Raw genomic sequence first — 25,934 nt, 5'->3', positions numbered from 1 at the left:
TCTCTCTCTCTCTCTCTCTCTCACGAATCCCTGCAGCAATATTAGACAATAAATACTTTCCACTTGCTATATTTACTTTATAACATCACCTGAACCATCCCTGGTATAAAGGTCACATTGTCACCACTACAGACTCACAGCTACTGGTTGATCCCTGTTGTAGCCCCGCCCCCTCTGAGCTCACCTGTGACACAGCAGCCGCACCTGGCCGGAATGTTCGCACTCATTCTCCGTGATCTCCTCTATTTTCACCGACACTTCCTGCTCCGTCCGCCTGCTCACCTGACATGCAGGAGCTGATGGCCTACCTCCAGGATCCGGAGCTTGTGGCCTGGTTCCAGAGAAGATGCGGGCTGTATCGGGTCGATGGGTCGAGTCCAGGCCCCGGCAGGAGCCATCGACCTGCGAACGGAGCCCCGATCACCGGGGAGAAACCACGTGGGCAGCTGGAGGGAAGCTGGGACCGGCAGGACAGCAACTCAAACTATGAATACCAGGTCATTAGATGTCTCTGCTAATGTGTGTTTCCTTAGAAAAAAAGAAGAGAACTGGAGTTTGTTTACATTAGAATAAAAAAGAATAAACCACCCGGAGAGCAGCACATGCTTAAACGAAGCGTCAGATTTATTCAGAGGTTTTGCAAGCCAAAGTTTGACTGGCCTTTCTTGTTTGTCAGGTGTTTGCTCTTCCTGCGCAGCAAGACAAGTTGTGTGCAGGATGTTTGCACTCTTTACTTTCATATAAAAAGCTATATGGTCTATATTATATGTATTTAACAAACATTTAGGGTTGAATCAACAGTGTGTGGACTTTACTTGGGCAGATTTTCTGAGGATTTCTGAACAGACACTTAAATAAAATGAGTTAATGAGATTTTAAAACTCTGCTTACTGAACAACACCAATTATGGTTCCAATAATGTTCAGATGAACTGAATGAAAATAAGAAAACACAAATGTTATGATAGTTGTATTTTAAATCCATACTCTGTTGGGCAATCCACACAACCAATTATAATGACCATTAATGTGATACAAATTGAAATCATTTGAATGAATTGTTGAATGAAACACCGTAGCAAATTCATTTTTGTGGTGTGTGTGCAACATGAGGTTAAAGGAAAAGGGTGTAGCCACCAGACAGTGGGCTGGTTGCAAAACTGGATTAATGGATCTAATCTTATTCCAATGATTCCTCTGCTGGCTTCTATTATGTTTTATGTCAGCCTGTGCAGGCAGGGCCAAGTACGAGCTTCTCCTGGTGTAACACATGTTGTACAGATTTACAAAATCACTGTATTAACACTACGATTTAAAACAATATATTTCTCATGCTGATAAGTATATAGCACATTGTTGTAATGGTGTGTAAAACTTGCTTAAAAATGTGATTTTGATTGGGCTACATAGACCCAATCAAAATTTCATAGCTTCTCTGCCGTACTCATAAAAGTGTTATAAAAGTGTACTTGTAAAAGTGTTACGACTTTTCTGTTCGGAAAGCACAGCTGGTGATTGTCCTTCATTTTCAATACGGAAATATTCCTTAATGCCCAAAATCGTCTTTCTTTTGAGAGAAAAGTGTGTTATTTGTCTTTCAACCAGCTGAATGGCAAGGCACAGCAAGGAGAATTTGTGTGTAGGACAGAATTTGAAGATTGGAGTTGTGTAAGAATTACACACAGGGAAAAAATAACAGTTTCTTTTTTTTAGGTAACTTCTGCCTAAGTTTTCTTGGAGTCAGATCATGTAGCAGTGTTGCCACTGTTGAGTGCTACTTTTGGTTGATAAATTTAGCACATTTTTGATTTTCTTTAACAAACACATCAACATAATAAACATTGACAGCCAGATTAAATAAAAAAACTGTTTTCAAAAGGTAATTTGTCAAAAGACATCTTAATGATCCCAAAGAGTACTGGAAAAATATTCTGATACATTTGGTATAAAACTAATGCACCAGTTCAGAAAAAAGAACATAATCTCAACAGTCAAACATAGTGGTGGCAGTGTGATGATCTGGGAGCAGGAAGTCCACCTCTGAAAGGAACAAAAGGAAGGTTTTGAAAAGTGAAAGTCAAATTCTGGAGTGAAATCTAATTCCATAATTCTTCCAAAGAGCTGGCAACAAATTAAATCATCATTTTAAAACTCTGGAAGGTTATTTGGGTTATCTTTATTAAAATGTTTTCCCCAATCTAAAACATTAAGCTGGGATCAAAACAGTAAAATTTACTTTTCACAGAAACATTATGAACAGTCAGTGATTTCTAAACCTCAACTACCTAATAGTGGTAACAACCCAAACCTTAAATGTGTGTTTCGTCTGTGTAGGACTGCAAAAAGCCTCGGTATGAGGTAAGAAACAGGCTGCTCCACTTCCTCTTCCTGTTCTCAGCTGGCCTGGGTCATGAAGTGTTTTACATCACCTGCCTGCCCTGCATACACTGGAATCTGGACCCGTTCCTCTGCCGCCGCCTCGTCAACATGTGGACCGTAAGTTTCAGCCAAAGAGAGATCACCTCTGGCCGTGTGCATCTGCGAGGTAACCTCACAAACACAGGCCGTCAGGATGATGCTCTCCTCCTTTACAATGCTGCCTTTCTTGTCATGTTGCTCCGTCTCCTTCTCTTCACCTTTCAACCTCCTTTCATCGTTTGACCTCCTTCCAGTGACCTGTCTCTGACACCACAAAGGCCATATATCCCCAGGCAGGGACACAAGGGCCAGCTAGTCTAGGCCCTAGCAAGACGACACATATGAGGACACATCAGTGCCAGAAGACCGCTTGCCTCTCTCTTTTAGATGTTTATTGAGACAGTGTCCTGCCCTGTGTGACAGGAGACCTTGGAAACATGTCAAATGAAACCTTCATGACATTTTCAGTGACACACAGGCAGTCATACCGCCTCAGTCCCTCGGTGTGTGTGATGGGCAGCGTGTTTTTGTGCCCTTTCTGTCCCTGCCTCAAGCACTTGGTGGGTGCCCTGTGTATGAACCCCTTGTTTGGCCCCCCAGGAGGAAGAGAGACCATTCTTCTGGTGCACCACGGCCCCATGTGAACTCCATTTCAAACGCACACATAAACTCCAGCACACACATACTTGCAATCTCTCTGTCGCCTTCTAAACACACTCATTGCCCTCCCTCTAGTTAGGCATTACCAGCCTCGCTCTGCAGAGCGTTTTATTGGCCCCATCAGCGTTTGAGCTTTCTCTCTCTGGACCAGCCATTTGGTCTGTCTGCCCTGGGGGCTCATCACCCTGCACCTCTCACTCGCTACAGCGCCTTGCCATTGTGATGTTGGCGTTATCTAAGGTTAAAGCTGAGCTACAGACACACACACACACACACACACACACACACACACACACACGCTTCGCCACTGTCCTTTAATGTTCTTTCTTGGTTTTCATCGCAGGTCGACTTTGGTTGACTTAGAAAACAGTAGACATGAGAAACTATGTGGTCAAGAATTGCATCATAGTATTGCAATACTTCAGCATAATGCATTGAAAATCATGCAAATACTCTGCCAGGGGGAATATTTCAAAGTATGCTTACAGGTAGTGACACTAGAGGCCAAATGTATTAAGAAAAGCTAACATTAAGCCAGGATTCAGGTGTATTTTTTTTTTAAAAATCAGTTCTAAGCAAATCTGAGGAATTTTATAAATATGATTTCTAGGTAGTGTATTTTTATATACAGTGGTCCAGAAGGGCCAACAAAAATTTTAAAAACCACAACGGTAAGAAGTTATGGTAAAACAGAAGTTGCAATAAACTTGCTGGTATAACTTTGGTTTTACCATAACAGTCAGAAAATGTAGGAAAACTTTGCTGTATTTCCTACAGCACTCCACGTCAAATGTTCCTCAAGCAGATTGTCTTATGCTCCTGTTTCTACTTTTATATTTTTTCTTTGTGCTGTCTTTTTCTTTCTGTATCACAATGACTTGGTTGAACTTTTAAGAGACAAACTATGAACTTCGAGAAAGAAAGCGCGTTTTCTGGAGTAAAATCCAGTTTCACCATGGATTCTGGAGTAACCAACAGTGTTTAGCTTTTTGTGCTAATTGTTAAAAGAAACGCACTTAATTGTTCTACAAATATCAAGGACTATTGAAGAAATGCACAAGAGCAACTGAGAGAAACTGTAGTCATGTCACTGTGGAAGAAAAAAAACCGCCCATCACACATAGCGTTTCTCCGGCCTTACAAACAGCGACCTGTTCACCAGCCCACCGTCTCAAAATATACACACCCGACAGTCCGATCCAAATGTGGAAAGATCAAAGTCTGAATCTGCTCTCGGCTCGATCAATATACTTATTCACAGAGTCAGACAGTCTTTAACTCTTCCCTTAATGTGCAGAGTCTGTCTGTGGGGTCAGGCCTTTTGATGTGAATGTCACAGCCATCAATGTGATGTTTGTGTAGAAGATAAGGGTGTCGCATCATGCACTTACTCGAGCTGGCCGCCAGATTCAGTGTGTGTGAGGGCAGAAACACACTGTCGTATGGATTATCGTATGAATACACAGTGGCAGTGTGTGTGCTGAGTGGTCCTGCCATTGTCTGTCTCTTGTTTATTGTCTGTTTTCCGTTAGGAGTTGTGCATGTAAAGTACAGATGAATATGGTAATAGGACATTTTATATTCAGAAATGACCCAAGGGCAACACAAAATGGAAAACAGCATCTGCACATAGCAAGGCTGCAGTGAATAAAAGGGCAACGTTGTTTTTAGTTTAGTTTAGTTTCAGTTCACATTGTCAGTGTGGTGATTTTACTGCAAATTTATGGTCATCGTAGTTCCTTAAAAGATTTGTAGGTGTTAGTTAAAGTGTTATAAGTTTAGATTGGTGGTGTAACAACGGCTACCATATATATCATTACACACACCACTACACAATAGCAGACTGGCAGGAGGGAGGAAAAGCATATGACTTTCTCATTTCATACATGAAAACAAATGGAGGAGACACTCACTCTCAGAAATATTTTTACTCTTGTTTACATTTTGCCACAAAGTTAATTGGGTTTTATTGATATTTCATGTGACACATCAAAATAAAGTTGTGCAAAGCACTAAAGTACCAGGAATGGGCTTCAGTCTGAGCCATTTTACATGGTAAATGGAAAATTATCCTGCATTTGTGTAGCAACTTATTAAGTCAGAGGACTCCAAAGTGCTTTATGCTGTCCATGACAGAGTTTCCTTCCTGAAACTCCTCTTCTTCCTGTTGAAGCTGAAAGTAGGTAAATGCAGTGCACTGTTGAATCACATAGGTACACTAGCCTACAGTTTTCAGCCCTTCATGGCTGGAGATCCTACACAGGCAATTTTGTTTTGCAGTTTTTGGAAACTGTAAAAGTCAGTCGCTGTTTTTCCATTGCTAGTTTTTGTGATAATTAACTTTTTAGCTGACTATATCATAACTGTAAACTCCAACGGTCAAAATGTTATCCCCTCTACTGTCTTCAATTTCTAGCACTGACCCTGTATGACAAGATTTTTATAGCTATAAAAGAAGCAGATCGGTTTGTGAAAAAAAAAAAAATAATCTGGCTGCAGTCCCATCTAGTATTTATGTGAGGAGTCAGGCTGAAGTGTTCTATTTTTCAGGTCTCGTTTCCTATCATCGTCGCTTACCCTCAGTAAAATGCCCTTGTGGCTAAAACAGAGTGAATCTCTGCAGCCTGCCTTCCTCCCGTTCAGCGTCTGCCTCAAGTCCTAAAGAGCTCATTGTGCCTCCACATGAGCAGAAACAGTGGATCCGTCGAGGTACTTTAATGTCTCCTTTGCCATGGTAACAAAATCTCGCTGATTGCTGTGTCAAATGGGATTGTAATAACAACCTCTCTGTTCTTCTCCTTAAACACATACATTACTATCCTGATCCCTCTGTGCTCGCTGCCTTCCTGCTCCTCACTAAGACAGCCATTCATTAAATATACAAGGCCTGGCTTTAAATAAACCTGGAGCCGGAGCGGGCCGGCCTATCCACTCGCATATTCTCATGAAAGAGAATATGCAGCAGATTTGGCTGGGCGCAGATGCAGATGCAGAGACATACACACCCACACGTGAATTCACCTTGCTCAGGTCTTTTGTCAGATGAAGAGCATAGTCTCACCCAAAGATGCTGAAAACGATGCGTCAGCAAAGTCTGCTGTCTTCAACTCTGTTTCTTATAATAGATTTAGTTACTGCACATTTGCAGCATTGGCACTTTATACTGTGTGGGATCTGCACTTTTGTGCAGCTTAATCCTGGAGTCGGGATGTTGATTAGATATTTATGAGAACTGGTGGCTGGTTTCAAAGCAAATGGTCATCAGGATTTTTACTTTTTCAAAAATCTTTCCTCCTTCATTTGCGCTTTCTGGTTCTTTTTACTTAATTGTCAAAGAAATATGGAGGTATAAGTAACTACAATGTGCAAGTTATTGGTTGATAACTATCAGAATAAACCAGGGTTTTTGAAAAATAAAAATAAAAATAGGGCTTCACAGTACCCACATTTTTCTATCATAATATGGGTCATAGAGGAACAAAGCAGTGCCCCTTCTGCACTGCTGGCCAGCTGGATAAATAAAGGCTTTTCTTCTCTTGTGTATGAGGCAGACAGTTTGTTTTTGGAAATATTTCACTTTTCAAACCACATAAGTCATAGCAGGATGCTAAGGGAGCACAACCAACTACAGAGAGGCTTCACAACCAAAGAGCTCGGCCTATCAGCCAGCTGGTATCAGTCTGCTATCCTCAGAGGAGATAATCAATGAAGAGCAGAAAGGCAAAAATAATCACAAGGAACTGATGTGATACATGATATGTCTGATTTTAGTCATTGTAAGTGGGAGCAAATGTATGTCCTAGTTCATTCCGCACTTGAAGGCTTTTTTTTTTTTTACATTCTAAAGAACAATTAAAATGCATTTTCTTTGACTATGTATTGCCAAAATTATTAGAAAGATAAAAAAACGTAAGCATAAAAGAGTAAAGCTTTTTGAAGCTGATTGTTATCCTGTAACTGGCTCATTAGGATGGCTTATACCTCAATACATGGGAAGTGTCTGCCAACATCTTTTGGGTATTGAAAGCTTAAACGGATGTGAACTGCTGCCGTTAGGCATTAATAAAAACACTTTGAAAATATATGTCTCTGCTGCAGTTGGTGATGTACGTTGGCCAGGTGATGAAGGACCTGCTGAAGCTTCCTCGCCCGCCCTCACCGCCTGTGGTCAAGCTTGAGACGCGCGTGGACGCGGAGTACGGACTGCCATCCACCCACGCGATGGCTGCCACTGCCATCTCCTTCACACTTTTACTGAGTGCTCCCTCCAGAGTACAGGTGAGCGCACGTGTTTGTTTCCACTGAAACATCATGGATTAGTACTTTGGGTTTGGGCTTCATTCATATGTCAAAAATCTGCATTACTTCCACAGGTTAATTGGACAACAAATATAGTGGATATATCAGAGTGCGACTGCACAATATGGACCAATAAAAGCAATTTATGTTTTTTTATAGTTGATTTGACTTTTCTTTGAAATACAAACTAATTCATACAAAAGTTGCCAGAAAGACTTCATTATTAAATATGATCAAGCTCACTTTCAAAATCCTATTCAACATCTGTTGTCAAAGTGGAGTCTGTCTCACAGAGCTGACATAGGCTTTTAATTTGAAGTAAGAAAGGAAGCAGTTCTCAAGCTGTGCCGTTGTGGTGACAAACACATTCAGACAAACGCTTTGAAGAAGTCCGTTGCACCGTCTCCACATTGGTTCAGGAGGAAGATGGCCGCAAATTCAGTGACTCTCTGTTGTCGGCTGGGTTTTCTTAGAAAACGTTTCACCACCAATCATAATAAACCAAACTTGATTGAACTGTTTTATGACTATGACAGAATTAAAATGTACATAATTGACTTTGGATGAGTCTGCATGATGCTCCTAATTTGCCAATTAGGATCATCTTCTGTACGTCACTGTTAACAGAAAGCAGAGTGTTCAAGTGTTTCTAAAACCACACAATTCAGAATGGCTTCATCAGCCTCCATTAGTCTTTCACAGCTCCTTTGAGAAGTTCCCATACACTCATCGTGTGCATTAATCTTTCATTTTGGGCTTTTAAAACTTATTTGAATTGTTGTTTTGAAACCCAATTCCAAACAACACGTGTCCAATGTGTTGTAAAAACAAAAACAATGGGCGCACAAATTATATTAATCCTGGATCTATTTAAATGTTTGCAGACGCCACAACAATATTTAGTTAAGAGACTCTCAGTAAGCTGCACTTTGATTGCACACATTTAATCGCCACCATCAGTGTTATAACCTAAGAGCAGCCAGATCATAAGACAAAGGATCCATCCTCCTCAGAGCTCAAGCAGGCACCGCACACAGTTTGTAGCTGCTGGGATTTATTTAAAATGATTTTGTTAACAAGAAATTTCACAACGAAAGAGGATCTAGGTATATCATCGGAGGGGAGGTGATGCTGAAAGATTATCTTAATATTAACCTAAACTTACCTATTTAATAATTATTAAACCAATCGAAGAAAAAAAAAAAGTCCCTAACTAAAATAAAAAGGAGAAAGATAAGTTTTAAATAACTGGCAGCTCATTCCTGCAAATTGCTCAACAAAAATGTCTTTCCTACCATTTTGGCCTGTCGGGACAATCTTTGTGTGACCATGAGGAAGTCCATGAGGACTTTGTGTGTTTCTCATTGTGAACAGCCACTTTTTACCCAAGTAAAAGTAAAAAAGTGGTTTTCCAAGAAATTACTTAAGAGTAGAAAAGTATTTGGTAAAAAGGCAACTCAAGTACTGAGTAACTAATCATAAAATCTGGTTTTATATTTTGGCATAATGTCATGAAACAAATAATTTATGAAGTTATGTGCAAGTTCTGGCATCTTAAAAGACCAAACTAGAAAGAACTACAACAAATAAATACAAAATAACACATTCAAGCAGAAGAAACACTTTTTAAAATCCTCTTTTTTTCAATATTAAAATCTACATTTTAATAACTTCATGTGAAGTAACAACTTCACATGAAGTTATTACTTACAGTAGGTAATGCGTATACAAGATAATGTACTTCCAGTGACAATTTATATTGTTTAATGCATCTTATAAATCTCCAAATGCCACATCAGGCTCAGCAGATAGAAATTGTGTCTCTGTCTCGTATATTTTTGGTTAAAATATGGTTGTTCTTTCTTCATCGAAGTTGGACAGAGTATTCTGAAATTTTACTCAACTAAGAGTAGCAGTAGTTCATAAAAACATTACTCAAGTAAAAGCAATTGAGTAAATGTAGTTACAATGCTGCATACGTTGTAAACTGTATTTTAATTCATAAAATGTCCTTACTTTAGATGTTTGTCGTGTCATTACCACTATTATGGCTGCCAATGAATCACCTTCTATAATCAACAAGGCTGTTAAATCGGCATCCTCCCAGACTTGCAGTACTTTGACACTCGGGGTAACAGATTGAAATGAAGGGAGTGGTCCTGCTGTCCATCACATGCTGTCCTGCCTGCTGGACAATGGGCCGTGAAAGGCAGGAGCAGCCGTCACCATCAGTCACACATCAGCCACACCCATCGAGCTGCTGCTTCATCCTCTGATAGACTGCAACGAGTCAATGACTGTCAGACCAACTTCTCCGCCTCCCTCCTCTTCACTCTTCCTCTTTTTATCTCTCCATCTCAACTGCCAAGTCAGTAAAACACTCAACGAGCCAATCATTAGCTGCCTTAATCAAGCTCTGTGTTGTCGCGAAGACCAGGGCGAACGAGAAATTGCCACAGCCGGAAGGTTTTCAGCGGGCTCCGGAGCTGTCAGACTGATTTGTGGCCGGATCATTTCCACTTGATCTCTGCTCAGAGGGTCAGAGAAATTGGACCAAAAACCGAGACACCAAAAGTACAGTAGGGCGCTTAACAGTGCCCTAAAATTCCTCCAGGAATCCCCTGACAGAGAAGAGCACGCACAGATATAGATGAGAAGCAGGCTGCTGCTCAAGTCCTCGGGGCAACTCAGCCTTTTCCCCGAAGCAGGTCGGAGGTCACGGCAGTCAATCACAGACTGACTCCCGAACCCCCCACCCCTCCTGTCCCTGGCATCCTTTGTGGCCATTCAGAAATAAAACCCCTCCCTCTTTATGAACTACCACTGAATAGGCTTCCAGCTGCAAAGGACAGGAAAAGACTAAAAAAAAAAGGCACGGAGGTGGATGAATACACGAGGCTTCTCTTCTCACTGTTATTTAAATGGGAATGGGGGATAAAAGCTGTGGCCATATAGGTAAAAGTGTGTGTGTGGAGGGAGGAGGAAGAGAGAAACACTAGCAAGATAAAGGAGCAGTGAGGTGTTGTCAGGCAGGCTGACGCAGAGAGGAGTTGCATGTGAATATGAAAAGATTTGATGGAAACATGAATATCTGGGGGAAAGTGTGTCATTTTTCCTGAGAATTAACTTGTGACTGTGTCAAAGTGATGCTTGGTGGTAAATGTGTGTTTCTGTGTCAGTTTTGCTTCCAGACAGGCCTGCTGATTGCTGCGACGCTCTCGTCTCTGGTGTCTCTGAGTCGGCTCTACACTGGCATGCACTCAGTTCTGGTGAGCCAGTCACCACACACACAAACACACGCACACACACACACGCTGTATGTCTTTCTATCTTCACGTGGACTTAGTACTGTCTTCCATACATTATTTTATTATTTCTATATTATATAGGCTATATATAGCCTATATAATATAGAAACATATAGGCTATATATAGCCTATATAGAAATATATAGGCTTTATATATAGCCTATTTATAGCTTATATATAGGCCTATATATGGGCTATATATATAGGCCAATATATAGGCTATCTATAGGCCTATATATAGAAATATATAGGCTATATTTCTATAGCCTATATATTTCTATAGGCTATATAAATCTAAACATAACAAATGCAGGATTTTTAACTATATTACTGATTTAGCAGAAATAGACCAACTGGTCTTATTAGGTTGTGCTTTTTTTGTATACATATTTCTTTCAACAAAAAAGAAAAATCAACAATCCACAGGGAAATATAGTCATACATATGATGGAGGATCTTTAAAAATGACAAATTTAATTCAACAACGTCTATTCAGTATTTGGAAGCCTGTCCAGCTGAACGGCTTCGTTCACTTGAGGAAGTGAATGAAGCCGTTCGGTTGTAGTTTTAGCAATGCCAGCGGACGCGCTGCCATTGCTAAAACTACAACCATCATTTGCTTTATCACAAAAGCCTGGATCTTTAATGATGCACTTTTAGATCTACTCTTTCTTGTCTTTGCAAACAATGTAACTCAGCTGTCGACTAGTGAATGTCAGATGGTGGTATCGATGCAAAACCTTTGATTTGGGCAATAATTATGCTTATAGCCACAAATGATAACATAGTCTCATACGCCTCAGGTTTGCAGAAGTGCTGGATTTTAGTTATCAAGAATCAAATCTAATGACTCTACTTCATCTGACAGGCTGACTAAATGCTGCCATTGCTGTGCTTTCAGGATGTGGTGTGTGGCATTTTGATCACTGCCATCCTGATTCTGCTCACCTACCCTTTCTGGGAATCCTTCGACAGCTTCCAGCTGACCAGCCCTCTGTCCCCCATCATTGCTCTGTCACTGCTGCTCTTCCTAAGCTACACATACCCAGAGCTGGACCATTACACCACCACACGAGGAGACACCACCACAATTCTCGGCGTGTGCGCTGGCTGCTCAGTGGGATACTGGGCCAATGTGCAGCTGGGCGACACTTTTGAGCACCGGGGGCCGTTACCTGTACCTCTACCCACAGTAACAGCGCTGTCTGTGGCGAGAGGGGCTGGACGCAGCCTGGTGGGAGTCGTTGCCCTGGTGGGAACTCGGCAGATAGTGAAAAAGCTGAGTTTGGACGCGTTGTATTCTTGGTACAATGTTCCGAAAACGGACAAAAATGCCAGGAGGAGGAAGGAGATAGAAGTACCATCCAAGTTTGTCACATACACAGCTGTGGGACTGGTTAACTCCATACTGGTCAACAGAGTCTTTGCTCTGATTGGGCTTCTATGACCATCTGGCATCCAGTAAGACTGATCTGTAATTATCTCAACAATGAACTTCATATTTATCTCACCGTACGTTATTGAGCTTTTATAAACTGAAAAAGTAGTGAATGTGTGACTCCTAAGTGGAAATGATTCATACAAGACTGTATATAAGACTTGTGACTGATCCAGAGCTTAGCTGTAAATTAAAAAAAAAAGTTTGTTCACACAGGAATAAAGCTTTCATGGTTCCGAATTTGATTGTTTGAATCAAAGGTTAGAGAATGCAGTTATTTGTTTCAAACTGAACTGTAGCAACTTCACTTTACTTTATAGCCTTGAACTTTCGCACATTTTGCCAGACAACCACAAACTTCATTGTGTTTAATTAGGTGAAGAACAGGTATGTTGAAATTAAACAAGAACTATGCAGGTAAAACCTGTTGACAGGACAACGTTGCCAGTCCATCACAGGGGAACAGAAAAAACGTGTGTATACATATCAACACCTAAGAACAATTTATAAGGACCAACTAACCAAACAGTTATGTTTTTAAGGATATCAATTTAAAGAAAAAGTTAGATTAAATCATTTGTATCCTTGTTGGGAGGCCTCCTTTTTATAGATTCTCTATCAGATTGAAATGGGGACTCAAGCTTGGCCACCATCACATCAACACTTCCAATAAAAAGAAACTTATCGGAAAAACTTGAGACTAAGCGATATGAATCATTCAGGGTTAACTGTATGCACTTTGTGTTGGGCTATCACACAAAAGCCCCCCCAAAACACTAAAGTTTGTGTTTGAAATGTGAAAAAGTTCAATGGGTATGAATACTGTAGTCTGCTTTTCTCCAACACTCAAAGACTCTCCATCTGCTGGTTGGTTCAGACCATCTGTTGCTTCATCGCATGGTCGGTGTTAAGCTTTGCTGCAGTCGAGTTAGAAGGAATGCCGGCACACCTGTCAGACTTCATTTTCAAGATGGACTGCCTTCTGCGCAGGTTACTTTAACGCTTCACTGACTGCAACGGTTTCCCTTTGAGAAGCCAATAAGACATCAACAGATTCAGTGAAAAAATGCTGAATAAGGCCGTATGAAAAGATGCACTCAGAAGAGCTCAGCCAAACATCAGAATGCTTTTATTTGATGTTTAAAAGCAACAGATCAAAGAATATTGAGTCTGTGACGCACCTGAGTTTCTATGGAAAGCTACCACACCGACTACAGCCAGGTCCAGGTGACATTAGCCAATGTCATTCAGTCGGTTAATTCTGTCCAATTCAGATCTTATTGAAGGCAGCCACGTCCACAGATTGAACGTATTCCTCGAACGCAGTGATGGCTTCCTCCAGGAGATCTGTGCCCACTTTATCGTCCTCCACTACGCACCCTATCTGTAGCTTCTTGATCCCGTAGCCCACTGGCACCAGCTTGGACTGCCCCCACAGCAGGCCCTCCATAGCGATGCTACGGACGCACTCCTCCATCTTGGCCATGTCTGTCTCGTCGTCCCACGGCTTGACATCGAGGAGGATGGAGGACTTGGCGACGAGCGCCGGCTTCTTAGACTTCTTGGCAGCGTACTCGGACAGGCGCTGCTCTCGGATCCGAGCCGCCTCTGCGCTCTCTTCGTCGTCGTCGGAACCGAAAAGGTCGATGTCATCTTCGCTGTTGTTGTTTGGGGAGGCGGGCGGAGTTGGTGAGCGAACAAACCGACTCCTGGCTGATGGGAGACGCGCTCTCTCCATCTGGAAGGACTTGATGTGGCTGTACCAGCGTCGGAGGTGGCAGAAGGCCTGCGAGGGCGGAGAGGGGATGGCATCGAACACTGCGGCGTCAGCTTGGGACACCGTGAAACCCTCTATGTAGCTTCTGTCTGCCAGGAAATCATTAAGAGCCTTGAGGCCTGCGTGTGAGCTCAAATCGCCAAACACCGTTTTAGTTGAAGGCAGGCGAGATGGCAGAGCTGGCTGGGATTGGCTGAGAGCTGAAAACGGGTGCTTGAAGGTTTCCTGCATGGGAACGTCATGTGTGAGGAGGATTTCAGCAGTGTGGCCACTGAAAAAATCAAAGCAACACATAAGTCACTGAGTTTATTCACCATGCACCAATGAATGCATGAAAAGCCAAAATTAAGGGCATGCATGCATGCAAAACCCACACACAGACTCACAAACACAAAGAAGTCTCTTTAATTTTTAATTTAGTGAAAACAGCCGTGTTATTTAAAAACCACTGGATCAACACTACAAAGCTGTACACACTGGTTGGTTCATGCACCAATTACACAGACGACCAAAATCACATCCCATATACACAAAACCAAACTATACATCTGGTTGATTTAGCAACTCATAAATGTTTGGTAGACGTTTAGGAAGGTGAAATCACAGGAAAGGTTCGAGGTCCATCTCCAAAGCAGAGCAGGGCATGGTCAGCTCAAAGCGGCCGATGACATCGGGGTGAAGGACTCCGAGACGCCCAACACTCGTCCCGCGGACAAAGATCTCAGCACAGCGACCCGGGAAGAAGGTGGAATCTGAAAGAAACGTTTTTAAAAAATTTAAACTTGGAAAAAAAAATATCAGAAAAAGACCAAAACTTTAATAGGTGTATTTTAACAACTCTTTTTTTTTTTTTGTTTGTATAAAAGCAATTCAAAGAAATCCAGCTTGATGCGAGAAATTTCAGAAGGAGCACTGAAGGGAGATGAGAATCGTGAAGGAAGGCAGTGTTCCAGTAGCTCATTGTCTGATGGCTTTATCTTGTCCAAGAATAGCCTTGAGGTGTGCTTGGGATTATTGTCCTGGTGGAAGTAGAAAAATGTTTCCAAGTTTCAATGATAAGGTTTAGATATTAGGTAAATTTTAGAAACATAGGTTTCGGCCACCAAAAGCATCACTTTCAGTCACTAAGAGATTGTTCTTGACACTGTGGCCAAACAACTGTTTTTATCATAAAACCTCTTTCTATAAAGGTTGAATATTCAGAACAATATACAATTTAGAGTTTCAACAATTTAGAGTTTCAACATTCAGCTTCTGTCATGGCTTCAACGTCGATAATTTAATTCGCTATGGGATACTTCACTAAATATTAGCTTGACTGGATGCATGCATGTGTGATTTTGACCCTTTTTGAATGAGAGAAAATCCAAAATAAATTTTACATTTTAATCATCCGTGTTTCTAAGAATGACTGAAGTTCAGCTCCTAAAAAGAATGGGAAAATAAGAACCAAAAGCATGGTTATTATGTATATTTATCTAATCCACCATCTGTGGTCTCCATTGTCTGCCAGTTTTTACTGCTGCCATTTGTCTTGTGGATGATTTTTCCCTTTGAAAAACAAGGATTTCTTCCACATCACAGATGTGTGAGTAAATCACAGAGTGTGGGTGAAACTGTTCGGTTCAGGCTTAATGATCATCATTTGTTCACCCACGTTCGTCATCAACTCTCAGCTCTTCCGCACCCCAAAACGAGGCACAACTTCCTCTGCGCAACAAAACTCCCAGATAAAAATCGGTGTACTCCATAAGTCCTCATAGACTCCAGTCATATTCAAAACTGAATGCTCAATTTTTTTCACAAACAGACTGGCAAACAGACTTGTCAAGTGATGACAGGAAGCGGTGGTTACTACAGTAACCACCCCCCCTTCCCCACACACATACACAAACGTGGCATGCTCCCATAATGCCTTGCTTCTTCCCACGCTGTCTTGCTAATGGGTTCCAGAGCCCACAGCCTGGACGTTCTCTCATCACCGTGGGGGAATAATAAGAGGACCGGAGCGAGAGGGGATGACATCGCGGCGGGGTAATTCTACCCCTCACTTTAGCCCCGTGTCCATTAGCAGGACTATATCAGTGGAGTTGCTTGCGTTGGCAAGCACGTCATTAGCTTGCAATATAAATGGGAAGCCATGGCAACTATATAAATAGCACCGGGGTATATCCTAAATAACTGAGCCGTCAATGAAAATCCTCCGCTGGAGCCTGGCAACATTCCACACACTTCTCCATCTTTCAGGAGCAGAAACGGCAGGCGGATCGATCATTTCCCAGCTGATGATGATGTTGGATTTGAGACTATCAAAAATCCTATTTTCACTTTAGAACAACTCTCGCTTCATTCCTGCAAACAGGCAACTTCAGGCTAGAAATAAAAGACAATTAACTCAGGTATTTGCCTTGACTAGGAGGAATATTTTATAGAAAGACCTAAAACAGTTTTTTAGTAGCACTTAATGCAGAAGTAAATAGTCGGTCCTTGTTCCTTGTTAGAAAAACTAAGGGAGCTTGAAGGTCTAGCCGCCATAATTTGCTTTTACTTAAAAAATAAAAGTTTAAAAATAAAAAATAGAGAAATGGACACAATATATGATGTAATTTGCCTCTGGATGTTTCTATGCTTGTTCAGACTTTCTGGTTCAAATCTTATTTAAGAAAGAAACTGAGTCAGTGTGCAAGTTTTCATCAAAGTTGACAAAAATCCCATGTGGCATACCCCAAGGTTCCAGCTTGGGGCCCCTGCTATTTAACAAATAAGATAAATTACCATGTTTATGCAGATGATACACAGCTCTACATTACAATATCACCAGGCGACTGAACCAGTCCAAGAATTGAACAGATGCTTAGCATGACTTTCTCCAGCTGAACAGAAATAAGTACAAACAGTCCTACTTGTACCACAACTTGAGAAACACCAATATGAAGAATAACATATCTTAGGCTTTGATTCTCAAATTCTATTTGAGTTTGAATATAAACGTTCTATGTTCTGAATATATTTCAAATAATGGTACTCATCCATTTTTTTTTAATCAAGAGTATTCAGTGAGCCACATTTTAATCACACAAACTGTGACAACAGCAAATCGATATCTGAACAAATGAAAGACTTGTTCCAGGTCGAAGTCCCTGCCTTGACAAATGGACCGGGGCTTTGCATTGGACACAGTTGTTAGGTGAAACATGGGCATCTGTCTCCTAAGTGACTCTATCTGACTGTGGATCCCTCGGCTCGTCCCGTCATCCCCTTTCTCCAGGTTTGGAAACGGAAGCTAACCTGACACGGACTCCCCTGGAGGGGTCCTGCCTCGCCCTTTGGATGGACATATCGTGAGGATGCCTGAAAGGTTAGCTGGGGTCATGACCTTGTAATGGGGCTAAGGACACGCTGGCATATGTGGGGAGGCGCTAAAGGTGCAGTGTGGAAAAGTGAGAAAGAAAATTGTATGCTGCGTTTCTGTCCCACCGCTGAGCACTGCAGTGGCTGACGTGACTCCCATGCCCGATCTGCACACCGCAGGCGGTGCACACTCCTCCAGGCTTACGTCGCACTGTCACACTCTTTGGTCTCCTCTCATTTTCTCCTCCACCTCCCTGTCTGCCTTCCCTCGATCCTCTCTGCTCTCATCTCTCATCCAGTGATACTCAAGCGCATTGATTTGCAGTCTGAATGGACCGTCGGAGACCGGAAGAATCTCCGACAGGGCGACCTTGGAGGCAGGCAGGCCAAGGGATGAAGGCAGTAAAAGGTGGGTGGAGATGGAGAAAAGGAGATGAGTGAGAAATCCAACACTGCGATGGATTTCTCCATCGCAGTGCAAACAGAAGCCAAGACAAACACAAACCTTTCTGATTGCCAATTTCACAGGGATGGAAGACGAAATCAGCCCGACTCATCCTTCTGCTTTTCAAGTTAACATTCTTCCTCAGATATTATTGTTCCACTTCCACATTGATAACATTCATCCTCTGCAGTGCAGAACTGCGGCCAGGGGTTTGAAAAAGCTTGTGGTTCGGAGTTTCTTACTCCATCTCTCATCGTGACAGACAGCCCTTTGAAGGTCATTCTGACACATTTCATCACAAAAAGACAAGGTTGCATTTTGGCCCACAACCTCATAAACACTGAAGCTGATGTGACAAGTTTGAGTAAATGATAGCACAAACAAAGTCCAGTGTTGTTCCAGTTTATTTGACAAACTGTGATCCAATTGCAGTGTTGGATGGTGGACAAAATGAGACCCGCTTTTGTAAAATGATGTGAAAACACACAACGCAGCCAGAAGCAGCATATTTTATCCTAACTCGAGTTCCTTGATACTGAAAATTTGCTAATATTCTTAAAATATCATAATTATTTTTCTTTTGCTTTGTTTTGTTCTAATCATAGCACTTACACAGTACTGATTTATTCACAGGATTCCTACATTTTATTGCAACAAACATCCACAGGTCTTTTTTTGAGTCAGAATACTCCAGTTAATGAATCGATTACTCAATTAGTTGACGATTAGTCCAATCATCAATTCAACTCAACAGTATTAATAATTTCAGATATCTGTTCAGTTAAGTTAATATGTAGTCAGAACAATCTCAAACAGTCTTGAAGTATAATCACTTAGAGTAAGCTGAGGCCAGAAAGTGACGGTGTGTAAAGAGCTGTGGAGGTTCCTTCCTGAACGAGCGGAGCTTCCATCTGACCATTCACCATTATTCTCCACTCTTCTGAGCTGGAGTCCTGAAAGCAACAGGTCCAGTAGGGAAACTCAGGGATCCCCCTCTGGAGAAACAGTCTTCCAGAGAGTGTATACAGAGAACTCACATTTATCCAGGATCTTAGTTCTTCAATCCTGAGCCATATCTTGTGACCACATGGGGTTGGAACTAGGAGGAAGTGAATCAAGTGCTTCCCCCTTTGTGCTGCGATCGATTTTAAATGACTGGATGCCAACTTGTAGATCCTCTGCCCATCTTTGCTCCTTAAACACAGAGCTTTTCCTGTATCTAAATGACTATATCCGCTCATGAGATCTCTTGGTCAAAATATTACTGCCCCAGTGTTGCTACTTTTTTAAAAATGTAACTGAAAAGACATAAGACACATCTTAAAATCAAACTGAATGAGTCATTAGGACTTGTGTTTGTAATTTATGTAACCATCCAGATCTTAGGCTAAATTTACAAAGCAGACATGCTCACTAAACCGCTTCCTCTTGCACCTCAAACCCCATCAGATTTCATCTACACTAAGCTCCACAAATTACCATGGAAACAGCAAAATTAACAATCCTCTCCTAACAGCCAATGCTGGTTAGGGATTTACATAATCCAAACAAAACCTGCCTTATACCATGTTTCTGATCATTAAATTAAAAATCTAAAAAAAAAAGAAAAAAAACCCCAGAAAACTGTGTTTTTCTGCTTTAATGGACTCTGAGCCAACAGAGCACACTCCTTATCGGATGTCCAGCCCTAGTTTGAGTCCAGATTGCCTACCGTCTGCAGCCTGGATGTGGTATCCCTCTCCACGAGCTGCTTTCACCTCCAGCAGCTGCATGGTTCGGTCCAGCAGGCCGTGAATCACCTCGAAGCCCGGAGTCTTGTTGTAATAAATGGCACAGAAACGCCGACTGTTCCTTGCCCCAACATCTGGGTGGAGGAAAGAATTTAATGTAACGATGCTCAAATTCGTTGACTGTGTGTATTTGTGCACCTAAAAAGCATTCAAGCAAAATAAAATGTCCTCTAAAAAATATATCTTTTTTTTTTTACTCAGGCAACAGCAACCTCCAAATGGGCAACGTGTCATACATCGTCTCACGCTCAAGCATATTCACACCTTTGCTCTCGTCCTTCAGCACCACGTCAGATATCTCAAACAGTTTGAGAGGAAGGGGCATCTTCCTGTTGGCAGCTATGGTTTTCAGCAGACCAGGAAGTAAAGTGGTGCGCGCCACCTGGTGGAGGAAGAGAAAAAAACAAACATTGCGAAAGTCAAAGCATGGGCAGATTATTCAAGAGGGAAAGGGCACCACCTAGTGGAAGAATAACAGTACAAGTCAAATCCACATGGTTTGAAAAGTTTGACTTGAAATTATCATTTTCCGGGGCTGCACAGTGGCGCACAGTGGTTGGTAGAGCTGTTGCCTTGCAGTAAGAAGGTTCTGGGTTCGATTTCCAGCCATGGTCTTTCTGCATGGAGTTTGCATGTTCTCCCTGTGCATGTGTGGGGTTTTCTCCGGGTACTCCGGTTTCCTCCCACAGTCCAAAACATGACTATTAGGTTAATTGGTCTGTCTAAATTGCCCCTAGGTGTGAGTGTGTGTGTGCATGGTTGTTTGTCCTGTGTGTCTCTGTGTTGCCCTGCGACAGACTGGCGACCTGTCCAGGGTGAACCCCGCCTCTTGCCTGGAATGTGAGCTGGAGATGGGCGCCAGCAACCCTCCCGACCCCACCAAGGGACAAGGGTGTCAAGAAAATGAATGGATGGATAATTTTCCGTTATAGGATCAGATGAAGGGAAGAGATTCTCTGCAAAAAAAGTTTTTACTCTTTATATTTGGCTCATGTAGTCAACTGTTACTGTATAGATAGGTGACCCATTATATGAAGAGATCCCTGGGCTGACCCGAACTACACTGGATGAACTTGAGAACGCCAAGGGATGACCCAGAATGAGCAGGAAGTGTCACCATGGTGATGACAGATGTATCAAATTCTCAAAAAAAAGAAGAAAAATAAAAAGTTTTAATATCATTTTAAGCCAAGGAAAAATGATTTCAGAATTGACGTTTTAAACTTTCTGTAGCATCTCCAACCAGCGATTAATTTTATAAATAGTTTTCACATTTTTAAATAGCTTTAAATCCTCTTACATTGCTTTGGACACCGTTACAGCATGCCCACATAAAAGCATTTTCAGAATTCATTTTAATGTGCGAACATTAGTCAGAAATATATTTGATGTTTCCGGTGAGGTACAGTAGAAATGAAAAAAAATAAATAAATAAAATAAACAAATAGTGCCGCATCTCCAGTCAAATGGTAAAATCTGTACAGCACTCATGTTAAAGTTACATAGAAAACAGTTTTGAGAGAATTAACATTACAGTAGAGGATAGATGGTAGAAAGCAAGATAATTCTCATAGAAGGATTTTATTTGACAAGTAATCTGCCTCATTCTTTATCCCAGAGTGAGTCTGTGCTCAGTGGGAAAGTCAGTGTATGTAATTATTCTGTGTTTCTGTCAAACTGCATCTCACCTGGAACTCTGCAGTCTTGGGGTTGGAAATGTGAATAGCTTGGCTCTCAGAGATCTTTTTTCCAAGCTTGTCTGCTATATCTTCTTGAGAACACTACAAAAAGTGAAAAAATGACAATTTTTAGGTTTACAGAAACAAAAAAAAGCAAGCTAAGGTTTATATTAATGTAATTTAATCTTTTCTCACCAGAGCAAAGTTGAGAGCCTCTGTGAACCCAGCGGCTGCCAGGTCTTGTCTCAGCAGCTCTGTCAGTTTATTGAGAGGAAACTGCAAACAAACAAAAACGAGTTTCACAAGATGCAACATTGTCTGTTGCTTCTAAAGACGAGTTGTTTATAGAAACCAAGGCGTGGCACCTGGTTGGCTACGGTGTAGGTGCGTGGCGTCGTGCGGGTGATGTTGTTAAACCCGTAGGCGATGGCGGCGTCCTCCATGATGTCACAGGCGTGGATGACGTCAGGACGGGTGGGCGGGATCTCCACCTCGATCTCGTCGCCAACGCCAGTGGGTTGGGAGAGGAGGCACATCCGGGTCAGGAGCTGAGCAATTCTCTCCGTTGATTCCCTGATGGGAGCAGGAATGAAGGGAAAATATCAGCATTTGTTTAAAAAACAACAACAACAAAACAAAACTTATTTGTCTTTGTTGAAAACAATTGGATGCAGTGCAATTATTGCTGGAGCATTGAAGGAGTTCCTACAACATCTGAGAAGATTTGATAATTTACTTGAAAACTTTGAAACTGTATAAATGCTGGTTTGCATGCATGTGACATGCATATTTTAACACAATGAGTAATCCAAATGAGTTACCTAATGCCAACTTTTTTATTGATGAACTCGCCAGACAGCTTCTCCTTCCTGTAAGCCAGTTCCTGCAACACAAACCAGGAAACAGCAAAGATTTAGAAACCATGTCAGTAAAGTGATTACTGTTCAAAAGAAGAAAATAGAAGTAGAAACAGTACGGGGTATATGCAGGTCTTCCCATCTGGGTACACCACTTCAGCCTGCTCCACCCTGCAGAGGAGAAAGAAATTTATGAGAAATGTAATATTTTTCAATGACTTAATGAGCCTTTGTTGTGAAGCCAGTGAGTGTGAGCTTAGCAAGCACAAAGCATAAAGTAAGGCGTCCAACTGTTTAAATCTGGAGGTTACACCAAGAGATCATTAAATGATCAACGTAACCCTTAATAACTTTCTGGCATATGAATTCTGTTACTTTTCAGTAGGGCTGAACCAATTAATCGGAGTAATCATGATGAAAAGGGCCATTTGCTGAGATACATGTATCATATCATTAAATTATTTTTATTTGAATCTTTTAATGTAGTTCTCATATTGTTAAAATGAAAAAAATATATAATTACTAACTTTTTAATCTGATCAATCATCAGAAAAATTGATAGAACAATCAATTACCAAAATAATTGTTAGTTGCAGCACTACTTTTCAGCCCTCTCTAAACAACAGATTTTGCAACAACTTTATAAAATGTACAGTCTTGCAGAAGTATCAATAAAAAAAATTGTCATTCAACTACAACTGAATCTGTGGCAAGTCTTAAAAGCTGCTGTTCAAAGATGCTCTTCATCCAGTGTTACTGAGCTCAAACTATTTATAACAGTAAAATGGACAGAAATTCTACGGATGGTTTAAGTATCAACCTAAATACAAATACACACTTTTTAGATTTTTAAATATTCAAAGAAAATTTAATAGTCAACTTTTTTTTCATTTCACTTCCTCGTTATCTTCTACTTTGTCCTGATCTATCACAGCAAATCCTAGTAACATGTTTGTGGTTTTTATGCAACAATACGTCCAAAGGTTTGAACTAGAAGTGAAAACCTATTTCAGCAAACAGAGGTGGCTGAAGGAACGGAGACTTACGTGAAAGGCTGAGCACAATACTCGCTGAACATGGTCACGATCATGTCCAACACGATCTTTGCCTGCAGGGAAGAACATGGCGAGGGTCGAGTCAGTTTCTAATGGCAACAGTAAGAGGTGATGAGTTTGTATTTGTCTTGTCTCGGTATTACCTTAGTAAGATCGGTTGCCGTGCACTCGATGAAAACGTTCTTTGTCTTTAAACTGATTTTTGAATGGTCCCCTGGAACCAGAGCAAACTTTCTAACTCAGTATTGTCTAAACTGTACAGTAGTTATGTTCATTTTCAAATTTACCACAAAACAAAAAAAAAAGAAACAATCTCACCATTGATTATAGGAGGCATTGACAGTACAACGCCGTTGCTGTCATAGATGACTGGATACACAGGCTTGTCTTCAATAATAGGGAGATAATGCCTCAAGTGACTGTCTGTCTGTGTGAACAACATGATTACAATTAGGTCAGCTTTTAGCATAATGAGATGCTCTGAAGACTAAAACCCAGGTATCTAAATCCGCTGTTTACCTTGTAGAGGCTCATGAGCTGGGCAGCAGTGTACTCTTTGGTCTGGTTTAGCGGTCTGAAGCAGATGTCTCCTGGAGCTTTGGCTGTGTAGGTGAACGGGCCCGAGATGGTGTCCAGGTCATGGGTGCCAATGGCAACCAGGCTCCTCTTCCTGGATAAACACAGTTAATACTTGACTCAGTTAGAATAAATGAAAAAGACAAATGTTTTTTCTGTCTCTGTCATTCAGTTTTATTGGTTATTGTCTATTCCAGGTGTTCCCGCCTAAGCTCAGCGCTGGCCGGCAGCCTACGTTGTGAGTAGATCAGCTCAAAAAAACACTACAGCAGTGATAGAAACCTCCACCTGGTGCTCAGACATCATTATTCTTCTGCACTGACCTGCAGATGTTCTGATGTAGCTTCTCCTGCAGTTCAATAAAACTGTTATAGCGCTCCTGAGTGAAAGTGATGTTCTTCAACACTGCTGCCACGGCATGGGGTCGCACTGCTGCTGTCTGGAGAAAAACACATCAAAAACATTTTATTCTCTTCAAAAATTAATGTTCTGTTTTTCAAAGGGAACTTCAGGCAACACAACAAATCTCTTCTCACACACCTCTTTAGTGATGATCAACCTCTGAGGCTCCCCACTGTCTGGGCTCAAGCGTCTGTATCGAGGCGCCTCGAGCCTGAAACAATGTTTTATTTGTATCAAAAGTAAAACAATTCAAGAAAAAAAGACGCTTTTAACAATAATTGTTTGTATTTAAATCAGAAATTTTTCATTTCTTTCCCCCAACAAACCATTTGATCATACTGGATAACATTCCTATTCAATGAAGCAGGGTGTGACTCACTTATTCTTGAAGACCTGTAGACCACGGACAAGCCCCTCCAGACACAGCAGGTCGTAGCGGTTAGCTGGCACGTCGATCTTATACAGAATAACATCGGATGCATCTGAAGCTTTAGAGTCGCCCTGCTCCTTGCTGATTATCTCTCTTTCTGTGGTCTGGAACAGAACCAGAGCAATGATGGTTTATAATTTTCTTTTTTTTTTTGTTGTATTTACTCATGTCTACAAATCATCTGTAACTTTATATTTTACTTTTTTTTTTTTTAAAGAAAATTCCAGATTCCTTGTAGGTGCCTGTAGGCAGTTGAACAATTCATGCCAGTAAAGCTACCGTGTTTTTTAAATCAATTATAAACAAGCATTTTGGGTTTATGTAACCAAAATAAATCACTTACAATTTCATCCAGCTCCAGTCCAAACTCAAAGCATAACTCGTCAAACTCCTCATCAGCTACAACAAGAGAAAAACCGTCAGCAATAATGTATATTCAGTTCATCAGCCATCTGACTATGTGTCTACAGCTGGAAAAAAGGAAATGATGCAACCACACAGACATAAGCTGAAGAGATGTGAGGCGTTTTACTTTATTAAACCAACACAAACACTAGCGAAAATTAACTCATGTTTAAATAAGCATAAATCTGCCCTCAAGTAGTAGCATGTTTTTCAGAAGCTAAAAAAGTTATGGAACAAAAATGGATGGTTAGCTGAATTTAGCTGTTAGCATTCAATCAATGAGCTGACAGGCAGCAAGTTCAACCATTGCTATTATGCTTTCTTATTTCTTTCAAAGTCTAAAACGCCCATAGAATCAAAGACAGACAGTTAATTGTGAAAGAAAACGACAAAACTTACTGTATGTTCGGCCCAGAGCCTTAAAGAGAAAGTCTCTTTTAACTCCGACAGTCGGCATGTTTAGCAGCTAATTCTAGCCAGCTCAGAGGTGAAAGGACCCTACTAGTCGAATATAGCTCTCTGCTGCAGTGCCTGACTCAAAATCAGATCGTAAGCTATTTGAGTCCATACCGCCATCTACTGTACATTAATGTGAATGTGTAAAAGCTCCTTATCGTCCACCCACTCAAATCAGTTTTTTAGTTTTTTGTCATGAAAATAAACACGTAATGCGTTCATAAAAATATAATTGTTGTCTTTATTTCCTTCAGTTCTTAATATTTATTCTAGGCTCTTCCAGGCGTATATTTAGCAGGTCAACAATATATAGGACTTTTGATTCACACTCTCCTTTCCCAAAAGAAATTGAATGAAAAATCCTGAAAGGAGAAGAAGGAAAAACGACAACAATAAATAGTATTTTGTACTTAGTCACAATAATGGAAAACTGGTTCAATTGGTTGGATGGATGGATGGATGGATGGATGGATGGATGGATGGATGGATGGATGGATGGATACCATTGTATAAAACAAGAAGCAATTACTTCTGGAAATAAAAAAAATAAAAAAAATTTCAGATTGTTTTCCATTCTTATCCGAGTAGA

At 41.1% G+C, this 25,934-nt stretch overlaps 2 protein-coding genes across 2 annotated transcripts; one reads left to right on the top strand and one right to left on the bottom strand.

The window, feature by feature from the left end:
• The first annotated feature begins 190 nt into the window (after positions 1–190).
• sgpp2 (sphingosine-1-phosphate phosphatase 2) lies at positions 191–13,190 on the top strand. Its single transcript, XM_008426209.2, has 5 exons — positions 191–497; positions 2,334–2,495; positions 7,176–7,355; positions 10,556–10,645; positions 11,586–13,190. The coding sequence occupies exons 1-5, from the start codon at positions 288–290 to the stop codon at positions 12,129–12,131; spliced, it is 1,188 nt and encodes a 395-aa protein (XP_008424431.1). The 5' UTR covers positions 191–287; the 3' UTR covers positions 12,132–13,190.
• A 44-nt stretch (positions 13,191–13,234) lies between these two features.
• On the bottom strand, positions 13,235–25,425 carry farsb (phenylalanyl-tRNA synthetase subunit beta). The gene is made up of 18 exons (XM_008426208.2): positions 25,289–25,425; positions 24,828–24,883; positions 24,434–24,588; positions 24,193–24,265; positions 23,976–24,091; positions 23,596–23,746; positions 23,395–23,503; positions 23,220–23,290; positions 23,068–23,129; positions 22,141–22,192; positions 21,986–22,047; positions 21,530–21,737; positions 21,360–21,440; positions 21,174–21,266; positions 19,750–19,867; positions 19,407–19,559; positions 14,504–14,651; positions 13,235–14,170 (listed from the first exon to the last, which is right to left on the bottom strand). The coding sequence occupies exons 1-18, from the start codon at positions 25,344–25,346 to the stop codon at positions 13,393–13,395; spliced, it is 2,544 nt and encodes an 847-aa protein (XP_008424430.1). The 5' UTR covers positions 25,347–25,425; the 3' UTR covers positions 13,235–13,392.
• Between the last annotated feature and the right edge of the window lie 509 nt (positions 25,426–25,934).

The sequence above is a fragment of the Poecilia reticulata genome, linkage group LG13 (genome assembly GCF_000633615.1).
Source record: "Poecilia reticulata strain Guanapo linkage group LG13, Guppy_female_1.0+MT, whole genome shotgun sequence".
Lineage (NCBI taxonomy): Eukaryota > Metazoa > Chordata > Actinopteri > Cyprinodontiformes > Poeciliidae > Poecilia > Poecilia reticulata.
This window is presented reverse-complemented; position numbering and strand designations above follow the sequence as displayed.